Below are 23,824 nucleotides of genomic sequence, written 5' to 3' on the forward strand. Positions count from 1 at the left end.
TCTATGAATATATCCTAGGGAAATAAGAGCTGTCACACGAATAGCCATATGCACGTCCATGTTCACTGGAGCATTATTCACAATAGCAAAAAGATGGAAACAACTTAAGAGCTCATCAACAGATGACTGGATAAACAAACTATGGTACATACATGTAAGGAAATACTGCACAACAATAAAGAACAATGATGAATCCAAGAAACATCTCACAACATGGATGAATCTGGAAGGCATTATGCTGAGTGAAATAAGTCAACCGCAAAAGGACAAATACTGTATGAGACCACTATTATAAAAACCCAAGAAAAGGTTTACACAGAGAAAAAAAACAATCTTTGATGTGAGAGAGGGGAAGAGTGTTGAAGGGAAAGACAACACACAATATAGGGTAAGTCAACACAACCTGACCAAAGCAAAATCACAGAAGCTTCCTAGATGCTTCAAAACACCTTGAGGGAATAAGTTGCTGGGGCCCATGGTCTCGAGGGACATCTAGGTCAACTGGCACAACACAGTTCATAAAAAAAATGTTCTACACCCTAGTTTGGTGAGCAGTGTCTGGGGTCTTAAAAGCTTGTGAGCAGCCATCTAAACTTTATCTTTTGGTCCGATCATGTCCGGAGCAAAGGAGAATGAAGGAAACCAAAGACACAAGGAAAATATCAGTCCAAACGAGTAATGGACCACATGAACCACAGCCTTCACCAGCCTGAGCCCAGAACAACTAGACGGTGCCTGGATATCACCACCAACTGCTCTGACAGGGATCACAATAGAGAGTCATGGACATAGCAGAGGAAAAACGTAGAACAAAATTCAAATCCACAAAAAAAGACTAGACTTACTGGTCTGACAGAGACTGGAGAAACCCCCAAGACTATGGCCCCCAGACACTGCTAACTTAGAACCGAATCTACTCCCAGAGTCCACGTTTCAGCCAAAGATTAGAAAGGTGTATAAAACAAACAGTAACGCACATGAAGAACGTGCTTCTAAGTTCAATCAAGTATTCGAGACCAAGTGGGCAACAACTGCCCAAAAGCAAAGACAAGAAGGCAGGAAGTGGCAGGAAAACTGGGTGAATGGACACGGAGAACCCAGGGTGGAAAAGGGAGAAGGGAACAAGAGAACAGGGCTGGCACACTGCAGGATTGTAACCCATGTCACAAAACAATTTGTGTATAAATTTTAAAATGAAAACCTAATTTGCACTGTAAGCTTTCACCTAAAACACAAAATTAAAAATATATATATATATTGCACATTGTGGTGCTCTTTACACACATACTGTATCAATGTCATTTTCCTAGGTTTGATATTGTATTGTAGTTACACAAGATACAACCAACTAAAAAAAAAAAAAGATAACAATGGGGAAAACTGGATAAAGGGTTTACAGGACCTCTCTGTAGTATCTTCCTGTAAATCTATAATTTACAATTTCCTTTAAACCTATAATTACTTGTAATTTTTAAAAACTTAACTAATATTCAAGGTTTACCTTATAATTATTTTCACATCTGAGCCACACAATATATTATGATTGTATTGCTTTTCTTGGACAGCTAGAGTTCAACACAATTTCTTAAAAAAAAGAGAGAAAGCAAACCCCATGATCACAAGTCTACTCTGACACGCATGTGGTCACCATGAGTCAGGAATTAAGCCCGGTGGGGCAGGGGGAAGGTATATCAATGATGTTCAGTGATGCTATTAAATGGAAACAATCCACATGTCTATCTTAAAGGGAAAAGTTTAATAAATTATGACACATCCATATTACAGAATACTGTACACCATTAAAAAGGAGGAGATAGGTTTTGTGTTCTGACATTAAAATCACCAAGACATATTTTCAGGTGATAACAACAAGCTGCAATCCTCACAATGTGACAGCACTCTCCCCCTTTCCACCCTGGGTTCCCTGTGTCCGTTCCTGGTCATAGCAACCCTTCAGAACAGAGCAGAACTGTCCATAGGGCTTTGCCAAGGAGTGGCTTGTGGATCCAAACTGCCAACCTTTTGGTAAGCAGCTGAATTCTTAACTACTGCACGAATGGGAGGGGAGGGTTGGAAGGGGTAGTGAAGGGAGCACAAGGAGAGCAATGCTCCCAGTGATGATCAGAAACCTAGCACCTAAAAATAAAAGGGTCTTCTTGCTCCTGAGTCCTATTTCTAGCCTTACTCTTGACTTAGTATGTGACTGAACAGGTCACCTTCCCTTCTCTGGGCCCCAATTTCCTCATCTGTTAAAAAACAAAAAACGTTAAAAGTATCTAATCTGCTTATCTCACAAGAGTGTTAAATGAAGTAAAAAAGCAACACCGGAAGAAATCTAGGTCTGGTTTCACCATACGACGTCAAAAAAGTCCTCTAATCTTTCTGTTCAGTGTTTCAAAACCTCTAAGAATTCTATGAGAAAAAGGAGGAGAAATGAAACCCTTGAATTGAAACAGGTGGAATTCATACTTCCCAGGTTCTCAGGAAGGAAGAAGCTAGTAGATCACTGCCTCACTTTACAGAGATATCCAGTTTACTGGTTCATAAAATATTTTTTACTAGCCAACCTCGCCCTTGGCTTGTACCAAAGAAATAGTGAAATAATAGCATGACCACATCTCCTTGAAGGCCTCTCACAAACCATTCTTAGTCTTGTCTACAAGAGACTGGACCTAGAAACACAAGCTACTAGAGGTTTTGAACCACAACCCAGCTTTTACAATCTACTTTCTCTATAGGGAGCAACGTGAACAGTAGAAATAGCACAGCTTGAGAAGGCAACTCCCAGGGAAAACAATTCCATTGTTCTGTCTGCAGACATAGTAGGAGAAAGAACACTAGCACACCCAAATAAAACTGTCCCTAGTGGAAAAGACAAGTGTTCCCACTGAAAGAATTGATTAACCAGACACTCCACTAGACGCTTCCATTTGTATCATTTCGTTTCTTTCTCAAACCAAACCTACTGATGAGGAATTACTGCCTACATTTTACGGATACACAGAGGTTCAGAGAAATTAACATATTCACCCAAAATCATAACCATGGATCACTATTATTATCATCGTTATTACTTATTGTCTTAGTTATCAGTGCTGCTGTAACAGAAATACCACAAATGGATGGCTTTAACAAAGAAAAATTTATTCTCTCACAGTCTAGGAGGAATTCAGGGCATCAGCTCCAGGGGGAAGGCTTTCTCCCTTTGCTGGCTCTGCGGGGAGGTCCTTGTCATCAATCTTGCCATGGTCTAGGAGCTTCTCTGAGCAGGGATCCCGGGTCCGAAGGATACAGTGTGCTCCCAGTGCTTCTTTCTTGGTGGTATGAGGTCCCCCTGTCTCTCTGCTTGCTTCTCTCTTTCATGTCTCAAAAGTGATTGGCTCAAGACACAATCCAATCTTGTAGATTGAGTCCTGTCTCATTAGCATAAATGCCGCTAATCCCAACTCATCAACATAATAGAGACAGGATTTACAACACATGGGCAAATCACATCAGATGACAAAATGGTGGACAATCACACAATACTGGGAATCATGGCCTAGCCAAATTGATACACATTTTTGCAGGGGACACAATTCAATCCATAACACTTATCATTACTCTCATTTTAATGAGGAGTAAACTGACCCTGAGAAGGGATAAACAGCTATTAAGTTATTAAGTAGCAGAATGGGGTTTTACCCCAGGTGCTTCTATCAAAGCCCATACTAATTTCACTATACCGCATTCAATGCCTTTCTTGTTCTATGCTCAACCACAAAATGAAAGTAAGATTTCAACTTCAATGAGTATGCAGTTAAAAATAAATGACATGTATAAATTCTTTTTTCAGTTCCTTTCAAATAATTAACATCATCCCTTCTGGAAAGCAGCACTGTTTACAGCAAGGAAAGTCAAGGGGAAGGAGACTATCCTAAGATAGTACCAAAAGGGAAAATGATGTTGGTCCAATGGCTTCTCACTCTCATGATGAAATTACACTGCCAAGAATAATCTCAGTGGTCATCCCACTGGGTAATCACAAAATAACCAGCTAAGTGATTTGATTGGCAAATCCTAACAATACCGGCCTCACTCAATGCCTGTAGTGTAATAATGCCTCTCTTGGAACAATATCTCTCCCAGGCAATACGCAATACTACGACTCTTCAAGCAATGAGACAGGCATCACGGTTCCCAAATGCTGCCGACCTGAGAAAGGAATAGCTGACTCCCAAATCTAAATAATTTACGTAGAAGCTTTGTCTGTGCTGGCCCAGAAGCAACCACCACACTAACCTCATAAACTTTGCTCCTTAATAATAATTAAATGGTCTATCTAGCCTCAGCCTCAGGAAAAGGAAAGAAACCTGTAAGAACAAGAGAAGAGAGGCTTAATATCGCAGGGAATGTATCAGAACTCTTTTGTGAGCTGTTAATGTGGGATTTAAAAAATGAATAATACCCTGCTGCCAGATAGCAAATGCTTCACAAATCAGGCGTCTGAAGCTCACGCTCAAACTGGCTTATTTAAAAGGCCAATTATTAGCAAACACTAACACTGCAGCCTTGCCAGCGCTGTTATTTGGCTCTGCTGTTACCTGTCTCAGCCTAAATGGCCAAAAAGAGAAAACAATTCCACAGATTTCTGCCAGCAAAAACTCTGTGCTTGCCCTCATAAACTAGAAGAAGGAAGAGAGTGTTGCCTTGTTCAAATTTTAGAACAGCCAAACCTCGGCTCATATCCTAGCTATTCTACTTACTAGCTGTATTAACTCTGTTCAAGTCCCTCAACCTTTCTGAGCCTCAGTTTCTCCACCTGGAAAATGGAGATAATACACTGGAGTGTGGGGATGAAATGAACTAAGTACATGGCATGGAATACGTTCGTCTCTTTGCCCTCCTGAGGCATACCCTTGTGTACAAAGTAATTATACTAGATTTCAGATCATCAACCTTTAGGAAAGGAAATGTTTAATTTCATAGAATATATGAATGTTAACAATAGAATGTTCTCCCTGTCTTTACTTCAGTATCTAACGCAGATTTTGCACGTTAACAATAGAATGTTCTCCCTGTCTTCACTCCTGCATCTATTATCTAACACAGGTTATGCACATGACAGACACAAGACAAATGACATTCGATAAAGCTTTAACTTACAGAATAACAGAGCTCCTAGGGAAGATGCCTAGTCCTGCCCCCAACCCTTCCAAGAATAATCAGACTTAAGCCAACCTAAAAAACACCTAAATTTCCCTGTCTTAGAGCAACACTCCTTCATTCAAATAGCATCTGCTGACCAACTCTTTAGTGCCAGGCCCCATTTCGGGCAATGTGGAGAGAGACAAAACAGACACAGTTCTAGCCACCATCGATCTCATGGTACAATGAGGAAGACAGATATCGAAACAACTACAATATACCAAACCAAATCCACTGCCGTCAAGTCGATTCCAACTCATAGCAACCCTACAGGACAGGGCAGAACTGCCCCATTGGGTTTCCAAGACTGTAATCTTTATGAAGAACACTGCCACATCTTTCTCCCACAGAGAGACTGGTGGGTTCAAACTGCTGACCTTTCGTTAGCAGCTGAGTGCTTTAACCACTGTGCCGCCAGGGCTCCTAATTACAATACAGAAGTTTATAATGATTGCCTTACAGCTCCAAACCAATTCTTCATTGCCCTGCTCTATGATACCAGACTGGACTCTGCAGACTACCAGTTTTCCTTTCCCAGATAACTTCATGTTGGGTTCTGTCAATAGATGGTGCTGAAGGGAGAGAGACTACAAGGCTAGTGGAGGAAGAAGGGACTTTCCCTGTTTCCAGTGTTCTGTTTTCGGCAAATAGATCAGCATGCTAGATTTCACTACAGTGGTTCTCCAGGTTCTAAGGCTATTGCCCTCCAGCCAGTTTCTTCTTCACCAGAGCAACAGACAGCGTGTTCCCACCACAGCATACACTCTCCTGAGAGGTCTGTGCAATTCTCTGCTAAGCTCCTAAATTCTTTCCTTGTTCACTTTTTGTTCAGCTTTTAGGGATGGTAATCATTTTCTACAGTTGCTACCTACATTAATATGCCTTAGAGTTCTTTCTTATTTCTTTTAGTAGTTAACTATCTTTTACCTACTTAACAATTCTTTGTATTGAATTTTACCTCTTCAAATTATTGGTGTGGTTTCTGTCTCTGTAACTGGACCCTGGCTGATATAAATAGAATAAATGCTACGATACTGGTCAATGAGTACAGCCTCCATATTTTACAGATAAGAAAACTGGAGTCCCAAAAAATGTTAAGTGACCTGCCCAACACCACACAGTGGTAGAAAATGGGACTAAAACTTCTAGTTCCTAACTCTCAATAAACAATCAACATGTACCAAACCTCAATTCTGTGTCCAGGCCTTAGATTGGCTGCTGAGTAAACAAAGAGGTGAACTAAAGCAAATTCCTGCCCTCAGGGCTCCATAAGCTAGTAGGGGAGACACACATTGCAATTAGAGAGTTTTAGGGCAAGGTAACAAGCACTAAGACAAAGAAAAAAGGAATTATTTGCTCTCTCTGGGAGGGTCAGAGAAGGATTCCCAGAGGTTCTCATTTCATACTTTACTCCTCAAATTGAGAGATTCCTGAGATGAATGGAAGGTTAAACAGCCTCAAAATAAACCTGTAACCAAGAAATTTAAGTAACCAAACGATAAGCCTTCATTCTGGGCATAACCAAAACTATCACTAATGGTGACTCCTTCAAGAAAGGAAGCATTACAGAAACAAACTATGGATGAACAGCCATCAACATTAACTGGGGAGCTGAAGTGCACTGGCTCACAATGGGCAGCACAGCTCTGGAGAAGAGAGGTATCAGATGGGCCAGAACAGCCACGAAGGCTTTATCACAAAAAAAAAAAAACACCAAACCCATTGCTGTTGAGTTGATTCCAACTCACGGCAACGCTATAGGACAGCAAAGAACTGCCCTAAAAGGTTTCCAAGGAGCAGCTGGTGGATCTGAACTGCCAACCTTTTCATTAGCAGCCCTAGCAGTTAACCACTATGCCACCAGGGTTTACAGAGGGTAATCATGCCGGGCAATGAAGAAAGGCTAGCAAGACTTGGAGAGGGGAGGCAGCCTGTTTTAGAGAGCGCTTACATAAAAAAAAAAAAAAAAAAATTTTTTTTTTTTTTTTTTACATATGAGGAAGAATAGATCTATGGGGACCACAGGATAATAGGAAGAGTCCTTGAGAGACCGGGACCAGAGAGAAGGCCTAGTTTACCTTACTTTCCAGTTCTAGCTGCACTGCTTAAATTCTCACCGCTTCCTTCAAACAGCAAGCTCTTTCGTATTTCTGAAATTTTGCACATATTGTTCCTTCTGCTTACAACGCCCTTCATCCTCTTTCCGTCTAAACATCTGGCCCATCCTTACAGGCACAAATCAATCATCTTCTCTGTTAAGTTTTCTCAAATCACTCCCCTTACCCTTGACCTGGACAGAATTCATCATTCTCTATTCCATGTTCTTTGTATATCTCAATTATAGCATTTCATACACTGTAATGTAATTATCTGCTTGTGTCTCTCCCCCAACTATACCATGGGATTCCTATTAATGCTTATTAATATCCCAAGTACATGGCACAAGCTCAATAAATATATACAGAATTGTTCTACTGAACTGACTAAATAAACCCAGCCTTTAAGCCTAAGAATGAAGGGATTTTAGAGTCCTAACATTCCCTGATGCATAATGAATCCCTCCTGTGGTCCAGAACATTAAGCTGTACTAGAAACCCAGTAAGTATTTCTTCTTGAGAGCTTAAGTATTTCCTTGTGCTAAACTGGCAATGCAACTATGTATCTTTAGTGCTTCCACTAAAGGAATTAAGTTTGTTTCAAGTCTAAACACAACAGGTCTTTATCCTCCTCCTTTACATAAGTTGGACAAATAGCTGGAGAATGTCAATCAGCTGAACACTCCCAGGGAAGAGGACTTAGCTGTTTACTAACATTTCAAACCACTGCTGTCTAATATCTATGTGGCTGGCATATTATCTGTCTTGGGAGCTCATCCAAATTTAGGGAGGAAGTATTACACACTACAATCAGCGACAAGGATTTGGAGTCAAAAGAAGAGAATAAGTCCCAGCTCTGTCAATACTTGCTTTGCCTTGTGATCTTGAATAAGTCATTTAGCCTCTATGAGCTTCAATTTCCCCAACAATACTACCTGTCCCATTGCGCTACTATAAGAATCAAATGAGGACTAAAGGGTATTTCTTTGCATTGTGCTCTGACCTTATGAGTTTGACCCTCTCTGTAGAAAGCCACATGCAAAGAAATAGAACAGTGAAGAGACAGAGCACTAGGGCTTGAGTCAGACAACCTGAGACTGGCTCCAGCTCTACCTCAATTATGTGATCTGAGCATTATCTCTCTGAACCTCAAATTGCCATATCTATAAACCAGGAATAATTCTACCTGCCCTATTTACTGTACAGAATCACCATGGGGATTAAAATAAAAATCAGACGATATGGATGAAAGCGCTTTACTTGACAAACTTTGAAGTTTTATTATAATACTTCACTTGTATGAAATTCTGCAATCCAATAACCTTGTCTTCCTGGAACACAGAGAGAACCTGGAAGTAAGCCAAAAAGGCCTCTCCAAAGCCAAACTAATGATCTTTAATTCCTCACACTTTACTACTAGGCTGGTCCCTAGAGCCCTGCCTTTCCTTTAAAAGCACTTCTAATAAAATAATAATAATAATAAGCTTAGTTATTTGGGAGCACCACCCATAGGTGAGAAATGACAAAGTAAGAAAGGACAATAATATTCTCTGTTGTGTTTCTACACAAACAGCAAGAAGAAAGGCAGAAACTAATTTGAAAATAATCACAAGACTCTATACACCAGCAATGAAAAACCTGAAAGGGGAATTAGGGAAACAACTCCATTTACAATAGCATTTAAGAGAATAAAATACCTAGGAATAAATCTAATCAGGGACATGAAGGACTTACACAATGAAAACTGTAAAACACTGCTGAAAGAGATAAAAGAAGGCTGTAAATAAATAGAAAGATGTTCCATGTTCATGGATTAGAAAATTTAATACTGCTACGACGTCAATACTAACCAAAGTGATCTACAGATTCAATGCAATCCTGATCAAAATTCCAACAGCCTTCTTTACAGAAATAGAAAAACCAAGCCTCAACTTTATATGGAATGGTAAGAGGCCCTGAACTGCTAAAACAATGTCGAAAGGGACGAACAAAGTAGGAGGACTTACACCTCCTGATTTTAAAACATGCTACATAGCCTGGAAACCTGGTGGTGCAGTGGTTAAAAGCTATGGCTGCTAGCCAAAAGGTCAGAAGTTCGAATGCACCAGGCACTCCTTGGAAACCATATGGGGCAGTTCTACTCTGTCCAATAGGGTCACTGAGTCGGAATTGACTTAACAGCAACAGGTTTGTTTTTTTTTTTTTAAATACAGCTACAGTAATAAAAACAGCCTGGTACTAGTATAACAATAGACACATACATCAATGGGATAGAACTGAAAGCCCAGAAATAAACACACACATCTATGGTCAGCTGATTTTTGACAAGGGTGCTAAGTCCACTTGATGTGGAAAGAAAAATCTGTTCAATAAATGACACTAGGCAAATTGGACTTCCACATACAGAAAAATGAAGCAGGATCCATGCCTCACAACACACAAAAAAACAAATTCAAAATGGATTAAGGATTTAAATGTGCACACTAAAACCATAAAATTCTTAGACAAACAAAGAGGGGCAACACCGTCATCTCTAGCTTTCAACAATGGATTTTCTAATATAACAACAAAAGCACAAACAGCAAAAGATAAAATAAATGGAACCTCATAAAAATTAAAAACTTCTGTTCATCAAAAGACTATCAAAAAAGTGCAAAGACAAGCTACCCACTGAGAGAATATCTTTGGAAACCACGTATCTGACAAGAATTACTAACCAAAATATACATAAAAACTCAACAACAACAAAAAGACAACCCAATCATAAAATGCGCAAAGGACTTGAATAGACATTTTACGAAAGAAAACATTCAAATGGCCACCAAACACATAAAATGATGCTCAGTGTCATTAGCCATCAGAGAGATGAAAATCAAAACCACAACAAGATACCATTTCACTCCCACTAGGATGGCTTAAAAAAAAAAACAGAAAACAACACATCAGCTAGTATACGGGAAAACTGGAACCTTTACCCATTGCTGGTAGGAATGCAAAATGGTACAGCCACTGTGGAAAACAGTGTGACGCTTCCTCAAAAGACTAAGAACAGAACTACCATATGACCCAGCAATTTTACTCCTAGGTATACACCCAAAAGACTTGAAAGCAGAGACTCAAAAAGACACTTGTACACCAATGTTCACTGAAGCACTATCCACAATAGTCAAAAGGTAGAGACAACCTAAATGCCCATCAAAAGATGAATGGATACACAAAATATGGTACGTACATACAATGGAACACTACTCAGTCAGTAGGAGAAATGACATCTCGATACATGACACAGTATCGATGGAGATTATACTGAATAAGCCAGTCACAAAAGGACAAATATTGTATGGTCTTATTTACATAAAAAGACAAGAAAAGGTAAATGTATAGAGAACAAAGTTTATTAGTCGTTACTAGGGGTGAGAGGGAGGGGAAAAAGGGGGGTTAATGATGATACGAATATCACATTGATTAAGGGTAGGGTTGCACAACCAATTATTGTAATTGCTGCCAAGGAGTTGTACACCTGAAAAATGCAGAACTGGCAAAACTTGTGTGATAGATATATTTACAACAATGACCAAAAAAAAAAAAAAGGCATCTGCTGATGCTGCTATGTACAACCAAACAACTCATGGGATTTGGTGCCTTGGTTTGGAGGTTTAGGGTCGTGGCTTCATAGGACATCCCAGTTAAATGACCTAATAATGCGTTTAGTGCTTCTGTTCTACCTCAGAGTTCGTTGCGTAGTGCCTGGGGTCTTAAAAGCCTGCAACTGGCCATCCAAGGACCAATAATTGGTCTCTATTCCCCTGGACAACAGAGGAAGAAGGAGAATCAGGAATAGGGGGAGGATAGGGAATGTGTGCCTAACTGTCTCCGTGAACAACTGCCTCCTTTGCCATGAGAACTGGCAAGGGCTGGATGCTGCCCAGCTACCACTACTGAACATTTTGATTAAAGATGCCACAGAAGAATTCTGACCAAAAGGGATAAACTGCAGAATAGAATTTCAAATTCTTATGGACTCTAGACTTGCTGGAGCCATGGAGGGTGGATGAACCCCTGAAATCATTGCCCTGAGATAATCTTTAAACCTTTAACCAAAAACATCCCCTGAAGTCATCTTAAAACTGAACAATAGTTTAACTAGTAAAAAAGAAAAAAAAGTCTGCCTTGAGCATTATGCTCTTTTACAAACTATCTATATGGAATGAAATTGAAAACAGCAAGACAAATAATTAGATAAGAACCTTAGGGGGCAGTGAGTTTATGTTAGTGAGGGGGGAACAACTCAGAAAGGAGGAAGAAGGCCTCTCATTCCATGGCACTTCACCTTCAGAAGTCAGAGGAGACTGCACAGAAAACATGACGCTCAAGAAGAGCTCTAAAAAAGAGTAGAAGCTTGTCAGGCAAAATGGATGGGTAGGAAAGAAGTACAGCATAGCAGAAAGACTAGCATGGGCCAGAACATGAATGAGCATGGAAGGACTGAGAAGACGCAAACAATGCAGTGTCACCAGAGCACACGCAAGAGCAGTGGGAGACGAGGCTGAAAGGGTAGGCAGAAGTCCTATCAAGAAACACATAGTATGTCATAGAAAGAGTCTGGACTCTAATCTGAAGGCAACAGGGAGCCAATGAAAAATTTTAACAGCGAATTGAGATGACCAGATTTTATCTTTAAATAGATCATTCTGATGATAACGTGACAGATTTTGCTGTGGGAAGGAAAGGACTGGTGACTACAACTTTCCAAGCTATGTACTAGCTGATTCCAATATGCAGTTCTCATGCTTACAAACCCCAGGTTCTGTTCTCAGCTTATTATGAAGCAGATTATTCTATCTTTAAGAGACCAATAGCTACCAGACACTCTAATGGTCCTCCTGAGGAAACCAGCATCCCAAGGCCGCCACCTCCAGGTTCTTTCTTTTTCCCTCCTAAGGTCTTCTTTAGGACTATGAATAAGGGAGACTGAAGAAGAACTGCTGCCTCTGGATTGTGGTGTTGGCAAAGAATATTGAATATGCCATGGACTGCCAAAAGAACAAACAAATCTGTCTTGGAAGAAGCACAACCAGAAAGCTCCTCAGAACCAAGGCTGGCGAAACTGTCTCACATACTTTGGACATGTTATCAGGAGGGATCAGTCCCTGGAGAAGGATATCATGCTTGGTAAAGTAGAGGGTCATTGGAAGAGAGGAAGACCCTAACAAGACGGACTGACACAGTGGCTACAACAATGGGCTCAAGCGTAACAACAATTATGAGGATGGCACAGGACCAGGCAGTGTTTCGTTCTGTTGTACACAGGGTTACTATGAGTCAGATCCAACTTGACAACACCTAACAACAACAACATCTCATTAAGAGTGTATCTTCCAGACTTGTTTCAAAGAAGACACACATCTGCCCCAAACCCTCACCTTCCAGTTCCCAATGACTGTATGGCAAATTCCAACCACTTGTTGTTGTTGTTCTTGCCGTTGTTAGCTACCACCCAGTCAACCCCCAACTCATGGTGACCCCAAGCACAAAACAATGATATGATGCCCAGTTCTGCACCATCCCCACGATCGGGTGTGGACTAGACTGTTGTGATCCACATGGCTTTCACTGACTGATTTTCAGAAGCAGATCACAAAATCTTTCTTCCTAGACCTGTTCAGCGTCATAGCAACACGCAATCCTTCACTGACAGACGAGTGGTAGTTGTGCATGAAGTACACTGGCTGGGAATCAAACCCATGGCTCCCATATGGAAGGTGAGAATTTTATTACCATACCACCACTGCCCTCAACCACTTCTCACAACTATATTAAACACACACACACGTCGCTTATATCATGTCTAATTTCCCTACATACAGTCCTTAAGGGGATGGGAAGAAAGATGGAAGGAAATATTTAATGAGCACCTACTTAATGCTTGGCACTAAGCAAGATCCTTTCCTATACATTCTCCCGTTTAATTCTCAACAATAACCTTGGGCAAGGTGGATATTTGTATCTTCATTTTCAGAGGTGAAGAAACTGTGGCTCAGAGTTTAGATGATTTACACAAGGTGACAGAGCCAGTGTAAGGAAAGCTGAAAAGCTCTTCCACTACTTTGCGCTAGGTTCCCCTGTACATTATTTTATTCATTACTGACTGAATCTTCACTTAATACAATCTGTTGAATTGCACTGTACTGAGCCACTCACTGAATGGATCAGCAACCTGGAAAGACAAAGAGAAAAACAAAGGGCAAGCAGAAAATTTGGACGACAGATGCAGGTACCAAAAAAAGCAGCAGCAGCAGCAATCCCAACAAGTTCTTCAGAGCCCTGGCTGATACTGGCAAGAACTGGAATAGCAAAGCCCATGGTGACAGACCTCCATTCCAGATTTTTATCTCCTCTTCAGGCAACCTCAGCAGAGTCCTGGTAAAATACTGCCTAGGTCAGGCACACATCACAAATGAATTCCAATAAGCAGATGCAATCTCCTCTTGAGGTCTTCCCACTCTTATAAAACCACCAGGAACTGGAAAAAGCTTTTGTTCTCCATCTGAACAATTGCCTGCAAGCCCTTGGTGGTAAAGGGAAAATGGATTCGAGAAGCAGATGGCTTGTCAAAAGGCCTACAACCTAAGGTAAAAAGGAAGCAATTTACTAAAACTAACCATTCTAAAAGGGAAACCAAGCCTCTCTGAGGTAACACAGAGTGTTGTCATAGTTGTGAGTACCCCTCCAAATAGAGACTCTCCAAAGCACCTTGTAGGAGGGGCAGAGGCCATTCTGGTCAAGATTCAGACTAACTCTAGCTGTATTCTACCACAGATAACAACACAGGCTCACATTAACAATCTAGATTTTTCTGAAAGTAAACATCACTTCTTTGCAGTAACTGTGTTTTGTTATGGATATTTGATTATGGAAGAATTCTGTCATGGAAGAAAAATACTATTACATTATTAATTAGACCCTCAATATAATAAGGGGAAAAAGAAAGGAACTTAAGGGCTAAATAAGATAATGTAAGTAAAGAGCCTAGAAAGGTATCTGGCACAACTGTCACCCACCCATTGCCATCAAGTTGATTCCAACTCCTAGCGACCCTATAGGACAGACTAGAACTGCCCCATAGGGTTTCCAAGGAGCAGCTGGTGGATCTGAACTGCCGACCTTCTGGTTAGCAGCTGGAGCTCTTAACCACTGTGCCACCAGGGCACAAGGTGGATGCTTAATCAGTCTTGGCTAAATTGAACTGAAGGAAGAGAAGAAATTAGCATTTGTATCTTCTAATTATAAAAAATGACCTAGGCAGCTTTCATATACATTGTCTCATTTAATCCTCAGAACAATTTTGAACAAGTGTTAATAATCCTCATTTTATAAATAGAGGTTCCAAAAAACTAAGGAACTTGCTCAGTCACTCAGTTATTAAGGAGCAAAGAGATATTAGTAGGTCAAGGTATCACAGCAAGTTATCAACTGAGCAAAAAATAATAATAATACCATGTCATATATGGATATTGCCCAAATATTTTTCACGACACAACACAACATGGGGAAGTAAGCACTGGGATGGGAACTAGGATATCTGAGTTCTACTTTTGGCTGTGCCTAACTGCTATGTGCAATATAGGGACTTAAATTAAGTCCCTTCCCTTCTCTGGAAGTTAATGGCCTCACCTAACTCAAGAATGATACAACACCTAACTTAAAAGAATCAGTTGAGTTAAATGATTTCAAGCACTCCAGGAATCTAGGATACACAATCAAGACTCTTTACTGGACAACAAGTTCTCCCTTGTTGCCCAATGTTCACCCTGCTCTTCCTCTGGCTAACAGCTTACCTCCACCTGTCCATCAGCCATTTCTAAGCCAGAAGCATCCTTCACAGTACAGCTGGCCACCTGTGCTGGATTCTTCAGGAAGTGCAAAGCTGATACTGTACTTTGCCAGAAGGTTGGTGCACAAATGTTACCTAGAGATGAATAAATCATTCCAGTTGTGTTGGGTTGCAATTGTTCAGGGCAGCAGCTGCAGGTCTGAAAGCAGATGGTCTTATAAGGATGGTGGATTTGGCTCCTATCTGATTTTCCTAAGGCAAGCAGGTTTGGGTCAGCAGGAAGACTGGCTGGGAAGTGCCTGTGTAGAACTAGTATTTGGTGATGAGGGAAGATGACAGAAATGCACATGGAGTCTCTTTCCATAATAAATAATGTATCAGAGACTGCAATTACCAGAATCTCAAGCCCTTATTTTTGTACCTACTCATCAACTTCTAACTCATTTTGTTTTCAGTCCAACACTTTCTTCCCTGATTTCAACACAAAGGTGAGATCAGGAAGCATGCCTTGTACAGCCCTGGCACAAAAAGGAATTTTAAGATCTGCTGACTAAAACAAATGGAAAAAATAAAAAACATAAAAAACAACTAAATTCATTTGATAACCGTGGAATGACTGCCTAGAACATTGTCTCATAGTAGGTATGCAGTAACCGTATCACCATCCTAGGTGTTTTATATTCATTCTCTCTTTTCACTCTCAAGACCACCTTCTATCATCTCTGTTTTATAGATAAGGAAATTAAAGCTCAGAAAAATCAGGTACTCTGCCCACAGTCACACCACAAAGTAAATGACAGGAGTCAGAACTGACCCCCAGGGTTAAATGAATCCGAAGCTTTATGTGCTTTGCTTATCCACCTCATGTCCTACCAAAAGTCTTCTTGCTGTTTCTAAAATACACCTAGGTAGTTGCTGTCCCTGGACCTTTCTCATTAGCTGTTTCCTCTGCTCTGAACCACCACGTGTTCTCATGGTTTTCTACTTCAGATCATTCAGGTTCTCTACTCAAACACCATCTCTTCAGAGAGGCTTTCCTTGATCACCCCCCACCCCCAATGTACCCTGTTCTTTTATACCCTGCTTTATTTTTTATGTCCCGAAAGTGGGCCCTGGTGGTGCAATGATTAAGAACTTGGCTGCTAACCAAAAGGTCAGCAGTTCGAATCCACCAGCCACTCCTTGGAAACCCTACGGGGCAGTTCTACCATGTCCTATAGGGTTGCTATGAGTCAGAATTGACTCTATAGCAATGTGTTCGGGTTTTGTTGTTGCTGTTGTTAAAGTTATATTATTTGTTAGTATGTTTGTTTACGGTGAGTCTACCCACTAGAATAAAAGATCTATAAGAGAAGGGAGTTTTTCTTGGCCACAGCTATACCACCAGCACTCGGAACAGTAACTAACACATGGCAGGTATTCAACAAATACTTACTGAACAAATGAATTCTATGTGCTCAGGGTCACAGAACTGTAGAATGTTAGTGTAAAAAGATAGTTGTTGCACAGAAGAAAAGAACACAGGTTTGGTATCAGGCCAAACTGGATTCAAAACTCTTGACTATGTAACCTTGGATTAACTTCTTTAATCTCCTCATCTGTGTTAAAAATATATGTTAAAAATAATGAAGATGAAATAAACACATAAAAATTCTTTGTACAAACTATAAAGTGTCATATAAATATGTTTATTACTATCATGGGGGAAGTTTATAGAAAATCTAGTCAAATCTTGCACATTGGAGATCAGGAAACCAATACCCAAGGACATAAAGTGAACTGTCCAATGTCCCACAGTTACTTGGAGCCACATTGTAATTAGATTTCGCACTCCGGATTACCAAGCCAAGATACCTATTATCTCCCACAGATTATCTGGTTCTGGGCCTCCACTTTGACTTGGTGCTTCTTCTACTTCACTGGCTATTCCTTCGATCTTCTCAGCCTCTTAAATTCATCAAATCTCTTCTCTGATCTATCTGCACATATGTCTTACATGATCTCCAGTCCATGGCTTTACATATACTACTGACTCCCAAATTTATATCTCCAACCCAGACTTCTCCTCTGAATTCTAGACTTGTATATCCAAGTGTCTATCTGACAACTCCTCTTGATTGTCTATTAAATATCTTAAATGCGCTATGTCTAAAAATAAATGCCTAATCCCTCCCTACAAACCTGTTCCTCCCAGTCTTCCCCATCTGTGTAAACAGCAACTCCAATCTTGTAGTTGCTCAAGACAAAAACCTCAGAATCATCTTTGACTAGTTTTTTACTCTCATAATCCTCATCCAATCTATCAGCAAATTTTGTCAGTTCTACTTTCAAAATATATCCAGTATCTAACCACTTCTTATCATCCCTACTGCTACTACCTTGAACTACCCTGGTTCAAGCCTTCATTATCTCTCTCCTTAACTGCTGGAATGGCTTCCTATTTGATCCACCTGCTTCTGTCCTCACCATCTGTCTATCCTCTGTTCCTTTCTTCCCAGAAGCCAAAACATTCCTTTTAAATTCAATTCAAATCATGACACTCCACTTGGTTTACAATTCTGCAATGGTTCCTCATCTCACTCAGAGTAAAATTCAAGGTCATTACCATGGCCTATAAGACACCGTGCCGTCTAGCTCCCTTCTACCTAGCTGATCTCTACCACTCTCCTAGGTCATTACACTTCGGCCACACTACAGTAAAATTAAATTTTAGCATCAACTTTCATGCTGCTTGGAAATACTCCAACAGTGGCCAACAGTAAGGACCAAGAACATGCAAGCCTCAGATCCCTTACCGTGAACAGCAGTAGGGGCATGGTTCCCTTTTTGTTGTTCCTTGATAAGACAAGCAGAATACTGCCTCAGAAACTTTGCACTTACAGTTCTCTCTGCCTAAGGCATTCTTCTCTTGGATTATCAATAAGACTTGTTCCTTCATTTCATTAAGATCACCACTCACACGTCACCTCATGAGGTGATCAACCTAAAATATCTAAATATCTAAAATAGCATCCTCTCCTTCAATCACTCCTTTTTCTCCATACCTTGCCTGATTTTTTTTTTTTTTTTCTGTCTCTATACACTAGCATGCTGGGGACTCTGTTTTATTCACTACTGTATTCCCAGTGCGAAGATCAAATTGTTAAGTGTTCTATAATCAATATTAGTAATTAATTCAGCTTTTAATTGTTCCTTAATTACATCTTAAGTCCTCAATCTGGTCTTCCCCTAAGCAGACTGAATATTCTTTGAAAACTTCCCTTTTCTGGACATTCTCACTGAGGACTTACAGTTCAATTAGTGTTAAAATCAAAACCAAACCTGTTGCTGTCCTGTCACTCCAACTCATGGTGACCCCATATGTTACAGAGTAGAGCTGCTCCATATGGTTTTCTTGGCTGTAACATTTTATGGAAGCAGATCGCCAGGCCTGTCTCTTGCAGTGCCGCTGGGTGGGTTTGAACTGCCAACCTTTAGGTTAGTAGTTGAGTGCAAACCATTTGCACCACCCAGGACCTCAGCTAGTGATAAAAGTAACAAAAAAGAGAGAATAAGATGACACCATATTTTTTCCTCTGGTGTCCTCTTATAATCAGGTAACAAATCAGTAAGCATTAATAAGCACCTCTGGGTGCAGAGTGCCATCCTACTAAAGGAGGATATTGCCTAGCTGGGTAGAAAACAGAGAGACATGTAAAAATAATAACAAGCTGTGTTACTGGAATTTAGCAAGGATGGATTCATTGTGGGCATACACAGAAGGCTTTTCAAAGGTATAAAGGTATGAAGTGTTAAAAGGGCAGGACTTGTATAATAAGCTAGCAGTCTACCTACCACAAAGTTCAAAATAATATGCATCAGAAAAACAATTCCTGCATCCAGCAGAAAGCAGGTCTTAATGACCTCTAAAAGACTCTAAGTTCAATCCTTTTTTTTTTTTTTTTAACTCTATTCAGCAAATCCTTGGAGATGTACCAAATTGCTAAGCCTATGAAGGGTATAGAAAGGTAAGCAAGACAACCAGGGTCCTTTCCTCAGAGAGTTTGCATGTGGGGGAAGAATTTAATGAGATAAACGAAATAAACATGAATAATATCATCATCATCCAAAAATCATAAAGACATACTAGGAATTCTGATAAAAGTATGATGGAAAAGAGTTTGATATTACTGGCTTACAATGTGGTTTGGGCCACTAAAAAATGATGAAAACCAATAAAGTTCAGCAAAGTTGCTGGATACAAGATCAATATTGTCTTTCTACATTCTAGCAATGAAAAATCTAAAACTGAAATTAAGAGAACAATTCACTTACAATAGCATCAAAAAGAACAAAATACTTAGGAATAAATTTAATAAAAGAAGTGCAAAGCTTATACTCTGAGCACTACAAAGAATCACTGAAAGAAATTAAAGATCTGAATAAATGGAAAGTCATTCCACATTGATGGATCAGAAGATTCAATGTTGTTAAGATAGCAGCACTCCCAAAGTGATCTACAGTTGCAATGCAATCCCTACCAAAATCTCAGCTGCCTTCTTTGCAGAAACCTACAAGCTATTCATAAAATTCATGTGGAAATTCAAGGGATCTAGAATGGAATCTTTCAAAAGAATACTGAAAAAGAACAAAGTTGGAAGGCTCACACTTGTCAATTTCAATACTTACTATAAAGCTACTGTAATCAAAACAGTGTGGTAATGGCATAAGGATATACATACAGATCAATGAAACAGAATTGAGAGTAAAGAAAGAAACTGATACTTGACAACTGATTTTCGACCATTCAACTGGGAAAGAACAAGCTCTTCAACAAATGGTGATCGGTCAACTGGATATCCACATGCAAAAAAATAAAGTTTGACCCACAACTCACAAATTAAATCAAAATAGATCAAAGATCTGAATGAAATAACTAAGACTATAAAACTCTAAGAAGACAGATGGGTAATCCTCATGACTTTGGACAAGCTTCTTAGATATGACACAAAAGCAAAAGCAACAAAATAGACAATAGACTTACTTCATTAAAAACTTTTGTGCTTCAAAGGACACCATCAAGAAAGTGAAAAGACAACCATGGAATGGGGAAAAAATATCTACAAATCATAGATCTGATCAGGGAAATGTAAATCAAATCACAATGAGGTAACACTTCACACCTAGTAAAGACAAAAAACAAGAGAAATCAGAACACTCATACTCCACTGATGGGAATATAAAATGGTGCAGCTGATTTAGAAAACAGTCTAAAATTCCTCAAAGGTTTAAACATAGAGTTACCTATGATCCAACAATTCCATTCCTAGGTATACACCCAAGAGAACTGAAAACATATGTCCACACAAACACTTGTACACAAATGTTCATGGCAGCATTGTTCATAATATCCAAAGTTGAAAGAACCCAAATGACCAACAACTGATGAGTGGATAAACAATATTTTACAGCAGTAAAAAGAAATGAAGTATTTACACATTTTTTTTCACAACATGGAAGAACCTTAAAAATATTATACTCAGTAAAAAAATCCAATCACAAAAGCCCACATATTATATGATTCTATTTATATAAAATGTCACATAAAAATATACAAATAGGCAAATCTACTGTTGAAAGTAGACTGGTGATTGCCTAAGGTAGGGGATACGGGAAGAAAGGGGTGATTGCTAAAGGTACAGGATTTCTTTCGAGAGTGATGAAATTATTCTAAAATTGACTATGGTGTTAGTTATACAACTCTGTGAATACATTAAAAGTCATTGAATTGTACACTTTAAATTGATGAACTGTCTGATATGTAAATTATGTCTCAATAAAGCTATTATAAAAAAAACTTTAAAATATGGTCTGGCACTTATTTTGGGTTCCATTTATCTTTCCATTCACATTCAACTTAACATTAATTGAAGACTCGGTACTCTTGCCATCTTTACTGTACTTAATACTCACAACCAAAAACCCTACGAGATAGGGGTTATCAGCTCAGCCATTTAGCAGATAAGAAACCTATGGTTCAGAGAAATTAAGTCATTTGTTCAATTATCTGTAAGAAGTTATTAGAGCAGAAATTGATTCTACATATACTAACTCCAAATATGGTTCTTTCTCAGCTCTCTTCCCCCCCCACTTCTTACCAAGTGGGCATAATCAAAACATGGATGTAGCATTTTTTCATAAAAGCTTCTACAAATTAATAAACCAAAGACTAAGAAACCATAAGAATACAGATTTAAAATCACAGATTGAGAGAATGAATACCAAAACTGCGTGTCATAAAATCCAATATTACCACATTTAATTACTTAGTAGTGCTCTGCTACATGAAATGAGGGCACTAGGTCTGATTCCCAAGGTCACTTATGTGATTAAAAAAAGAAGTACAGAGCACACCAACCGAAAGTCATTAAGTACTTTGGATTGATTTGCAACTGACCTTAACCACGCTTGAAACAAGAAAGCTTCTTGAAAACACTACTGAAAAGCTCCTATTAAAAATCTAGCTATGGTATTATGACATATAAACCAATGGAATAGAATTAAGAGTCCAGAAATAAAACAACACGTCTATGGTCAACTGATTTTCCACAAGGGTGTGAAATCTATTCAAAGGAAAAAATAATCTCTTTAATAAATGATGCTGGGACAACTGTATCTCCACATGCAAAAGAATGAAGCTGGACTCATACCTTACCACCATATATGAAATTTAACTCAAAATGAATCAAGGACCTTAGCGTGAGGACTAAAACCATAAAACTCTGAGAAGAAAATATAGATATGGCACCAAAAGCATGAGAGCAACAAAAGACAAAATAGATTAAACTGGATTTCATCAAAATTAATAATTTTTATGCATCAAAACTTTATTGACAAAGTAAAGAGACAACCTACAGATTGGGAGAAAAATTTTGGGAAGCATATATCTTGATAAGGATTTCATATCCAGACTATATAAAGAACTCCTACAATTTTACAACAAAAAGACAACGCAATCAAAAAATGGGCAAAGGACTCAAATAGACATTTCACCAAAGATATACAAATGGCCAACAAGCACAGGAAAAAACCCTCAACGTCATTTGTCACTGTTGTTGTTAAGTGCCGTCCAGTCAGCTCTGACGCACAGCAACACTATGTACACACCACAGAACAAATACTGCCCCCTCCTGTGCTATCCTTACAGTCGTTGTTATGCTTGAGCCCACTGTTGCAACCACTGTGTCGATCCATCTCGTTGAGGGTCTTCCTCTTTTCCACTGACCCTCTACTTTAACAAGCATGATGTCCTCCAGGGACTGATCCCTCCTAACAACATGTCCAAAGTATGTAAGACACAGTCTCGCCATCCTTGCTTCTAAGGAGCATTCTGGTTGTACTTTTTCAAAGACAGGTTTGTTCGTTCTTTTGGCAGTCCATGGTATATTCAACATTCTTCGAGGACACCACAATTCAAGGGTGTCAATTCTTCTTCAGTCTTCCTTATTCACTGTCCAGCTTTCACATGCATATGAGGTGACTGAAAATACCATGGCTTGGGTCAGGTGCACCTTAGTCTTCAAGGTGACATCTTTGCTTTTCAACACTTTAAAGAAAAGGTCCTTTGCAGCAGATTTGCCCAATGCAGTGCGTCTTTTGATTGCTTGACTGCTGCTTCCATGGGTGTTGCCTGTAGACCCAAGTAAAATGAAATTCTTCACAACTTCAATCTTTTCTCCATTTATCGTGATGTGGCTTACTGGTCCAGTTGTGAGGATTTTTGTTTTCTTTAAGTTGAGGTGTAATCCATACTGAAGGCTGTGGTCTTTGATCTTCATTACTAAGTGCTTCAAGCCTTCTTCACTTCTCAGCAAGCAACGTTGTGTCATCTGCATAACAAAGGTTGTTAATGAGTCTTCCTCCAATCCTGATACCCCTTTCTTCTTCATATAGTCCAGGTTGGTTCTCGGATTATTTGCTCAGAATACAGATTGAATACATATGGTGAAAGAATACAACCCGGACGTACACCTTTCCTTACTTTAAACCAATCAGTATCCCCTTGTTCTGTCTGAACAACTGCCTCTTGATCTATGTAAAGGTTCCTAATGAACACAATTAAGTGCTTTGTAATTCCCATTCTTCTCAGTGTCATCCATAGTTTGTTATGATCCACACAGTCGAATGCCTTTGCATAGTCAATAAAACACAGGTAAACATCTTTCTGGTATTCTCTGCTTTCAGCCAGGATCCAGCTGACATCAGCAATGATATCCCTGGTTCCACGTGCTTTTCTAAATCCGGCCTGAATTTCTGGCAGTTCTCTGTCAACATACTGCTACAGCCGCTTTGGAATGATCTTCAGCAAAATTTTGCCTCCATGTGATATTAATGATATTGTTCGATAATTTCTGCATTCGGTTGGATCCCCTTTTCTTGGGAATAGGTATAAATATGGATCTCTTCCAGTCGGCTGGCCAGGTAGCTAGCTGTCTTCCAAACTTCTTGGCACAGACTAGTGAGCACTTCCAGCGCTGCATCTGTTTGTTGAAACATCTCAACTGATATTCCATCAATTCCTGGAGCCCTGTTTTTCACCATTGCCTTCAGTGCAGCTTGAACTTCTTCCTTCAGTACCATCGGTTCCTGATCATATGCCACCTCTTGAGATGGTTGAATGTTGACTAACTCTTTTTGGTATAATGACTCTGCATATTCCTTCCATCTT

At 39.5% G+C, this 23,824-nt stretch overlaps 1 protein-coding gene across 4 annotated transcripts in view; it reads right to left on the minus strand.

Annotated features, from left to right (window-relative positions):
- Window positions 1-23,824, minus strand: part of FAM168A (family with sequence similarity 168 member A) — a 235,100-nt gene that overhangs the window by 137,200 nt on the left and 74,076 nt on the right. The window contains exon 1 of one of the 4 annotated variants that reach the window (XM_064288677.1): window positions 15,122-22,676. The exons of 1 other annotated variant lie outside the window; for it this stretch is intronic. In XM_064288677.1, the coding sequence (XP_064144747.1) occupies window positions 15,122-15,481 (360 nt within the window). In that variant the 5' untranslated portion in view covers window positions 15,482-22,676. Of the gene's footprint in view, window positions 1-15,121; window positions 22,677-23,824 lie in introns of those variants that run through there. 2 more of the 4 variants (XM_023538971.2, XM_003420050.4) reach the window with 2 other exon arrangements.

Source organism: Loxodonta africana, chromosome 7, assembly GCF_030014295.1.
Source record: "Loxodonta africana isolate mLoxAfr1 chromosome 7, mLoxAfr1.hap2, whole genome shotgun sequence".
Lineage (NCBI taxonomy): Eukaryota > Metazoa > Chordata > Mammalia > Proboscidea > Elephantidae > Loxodonta > Loxodonta africana.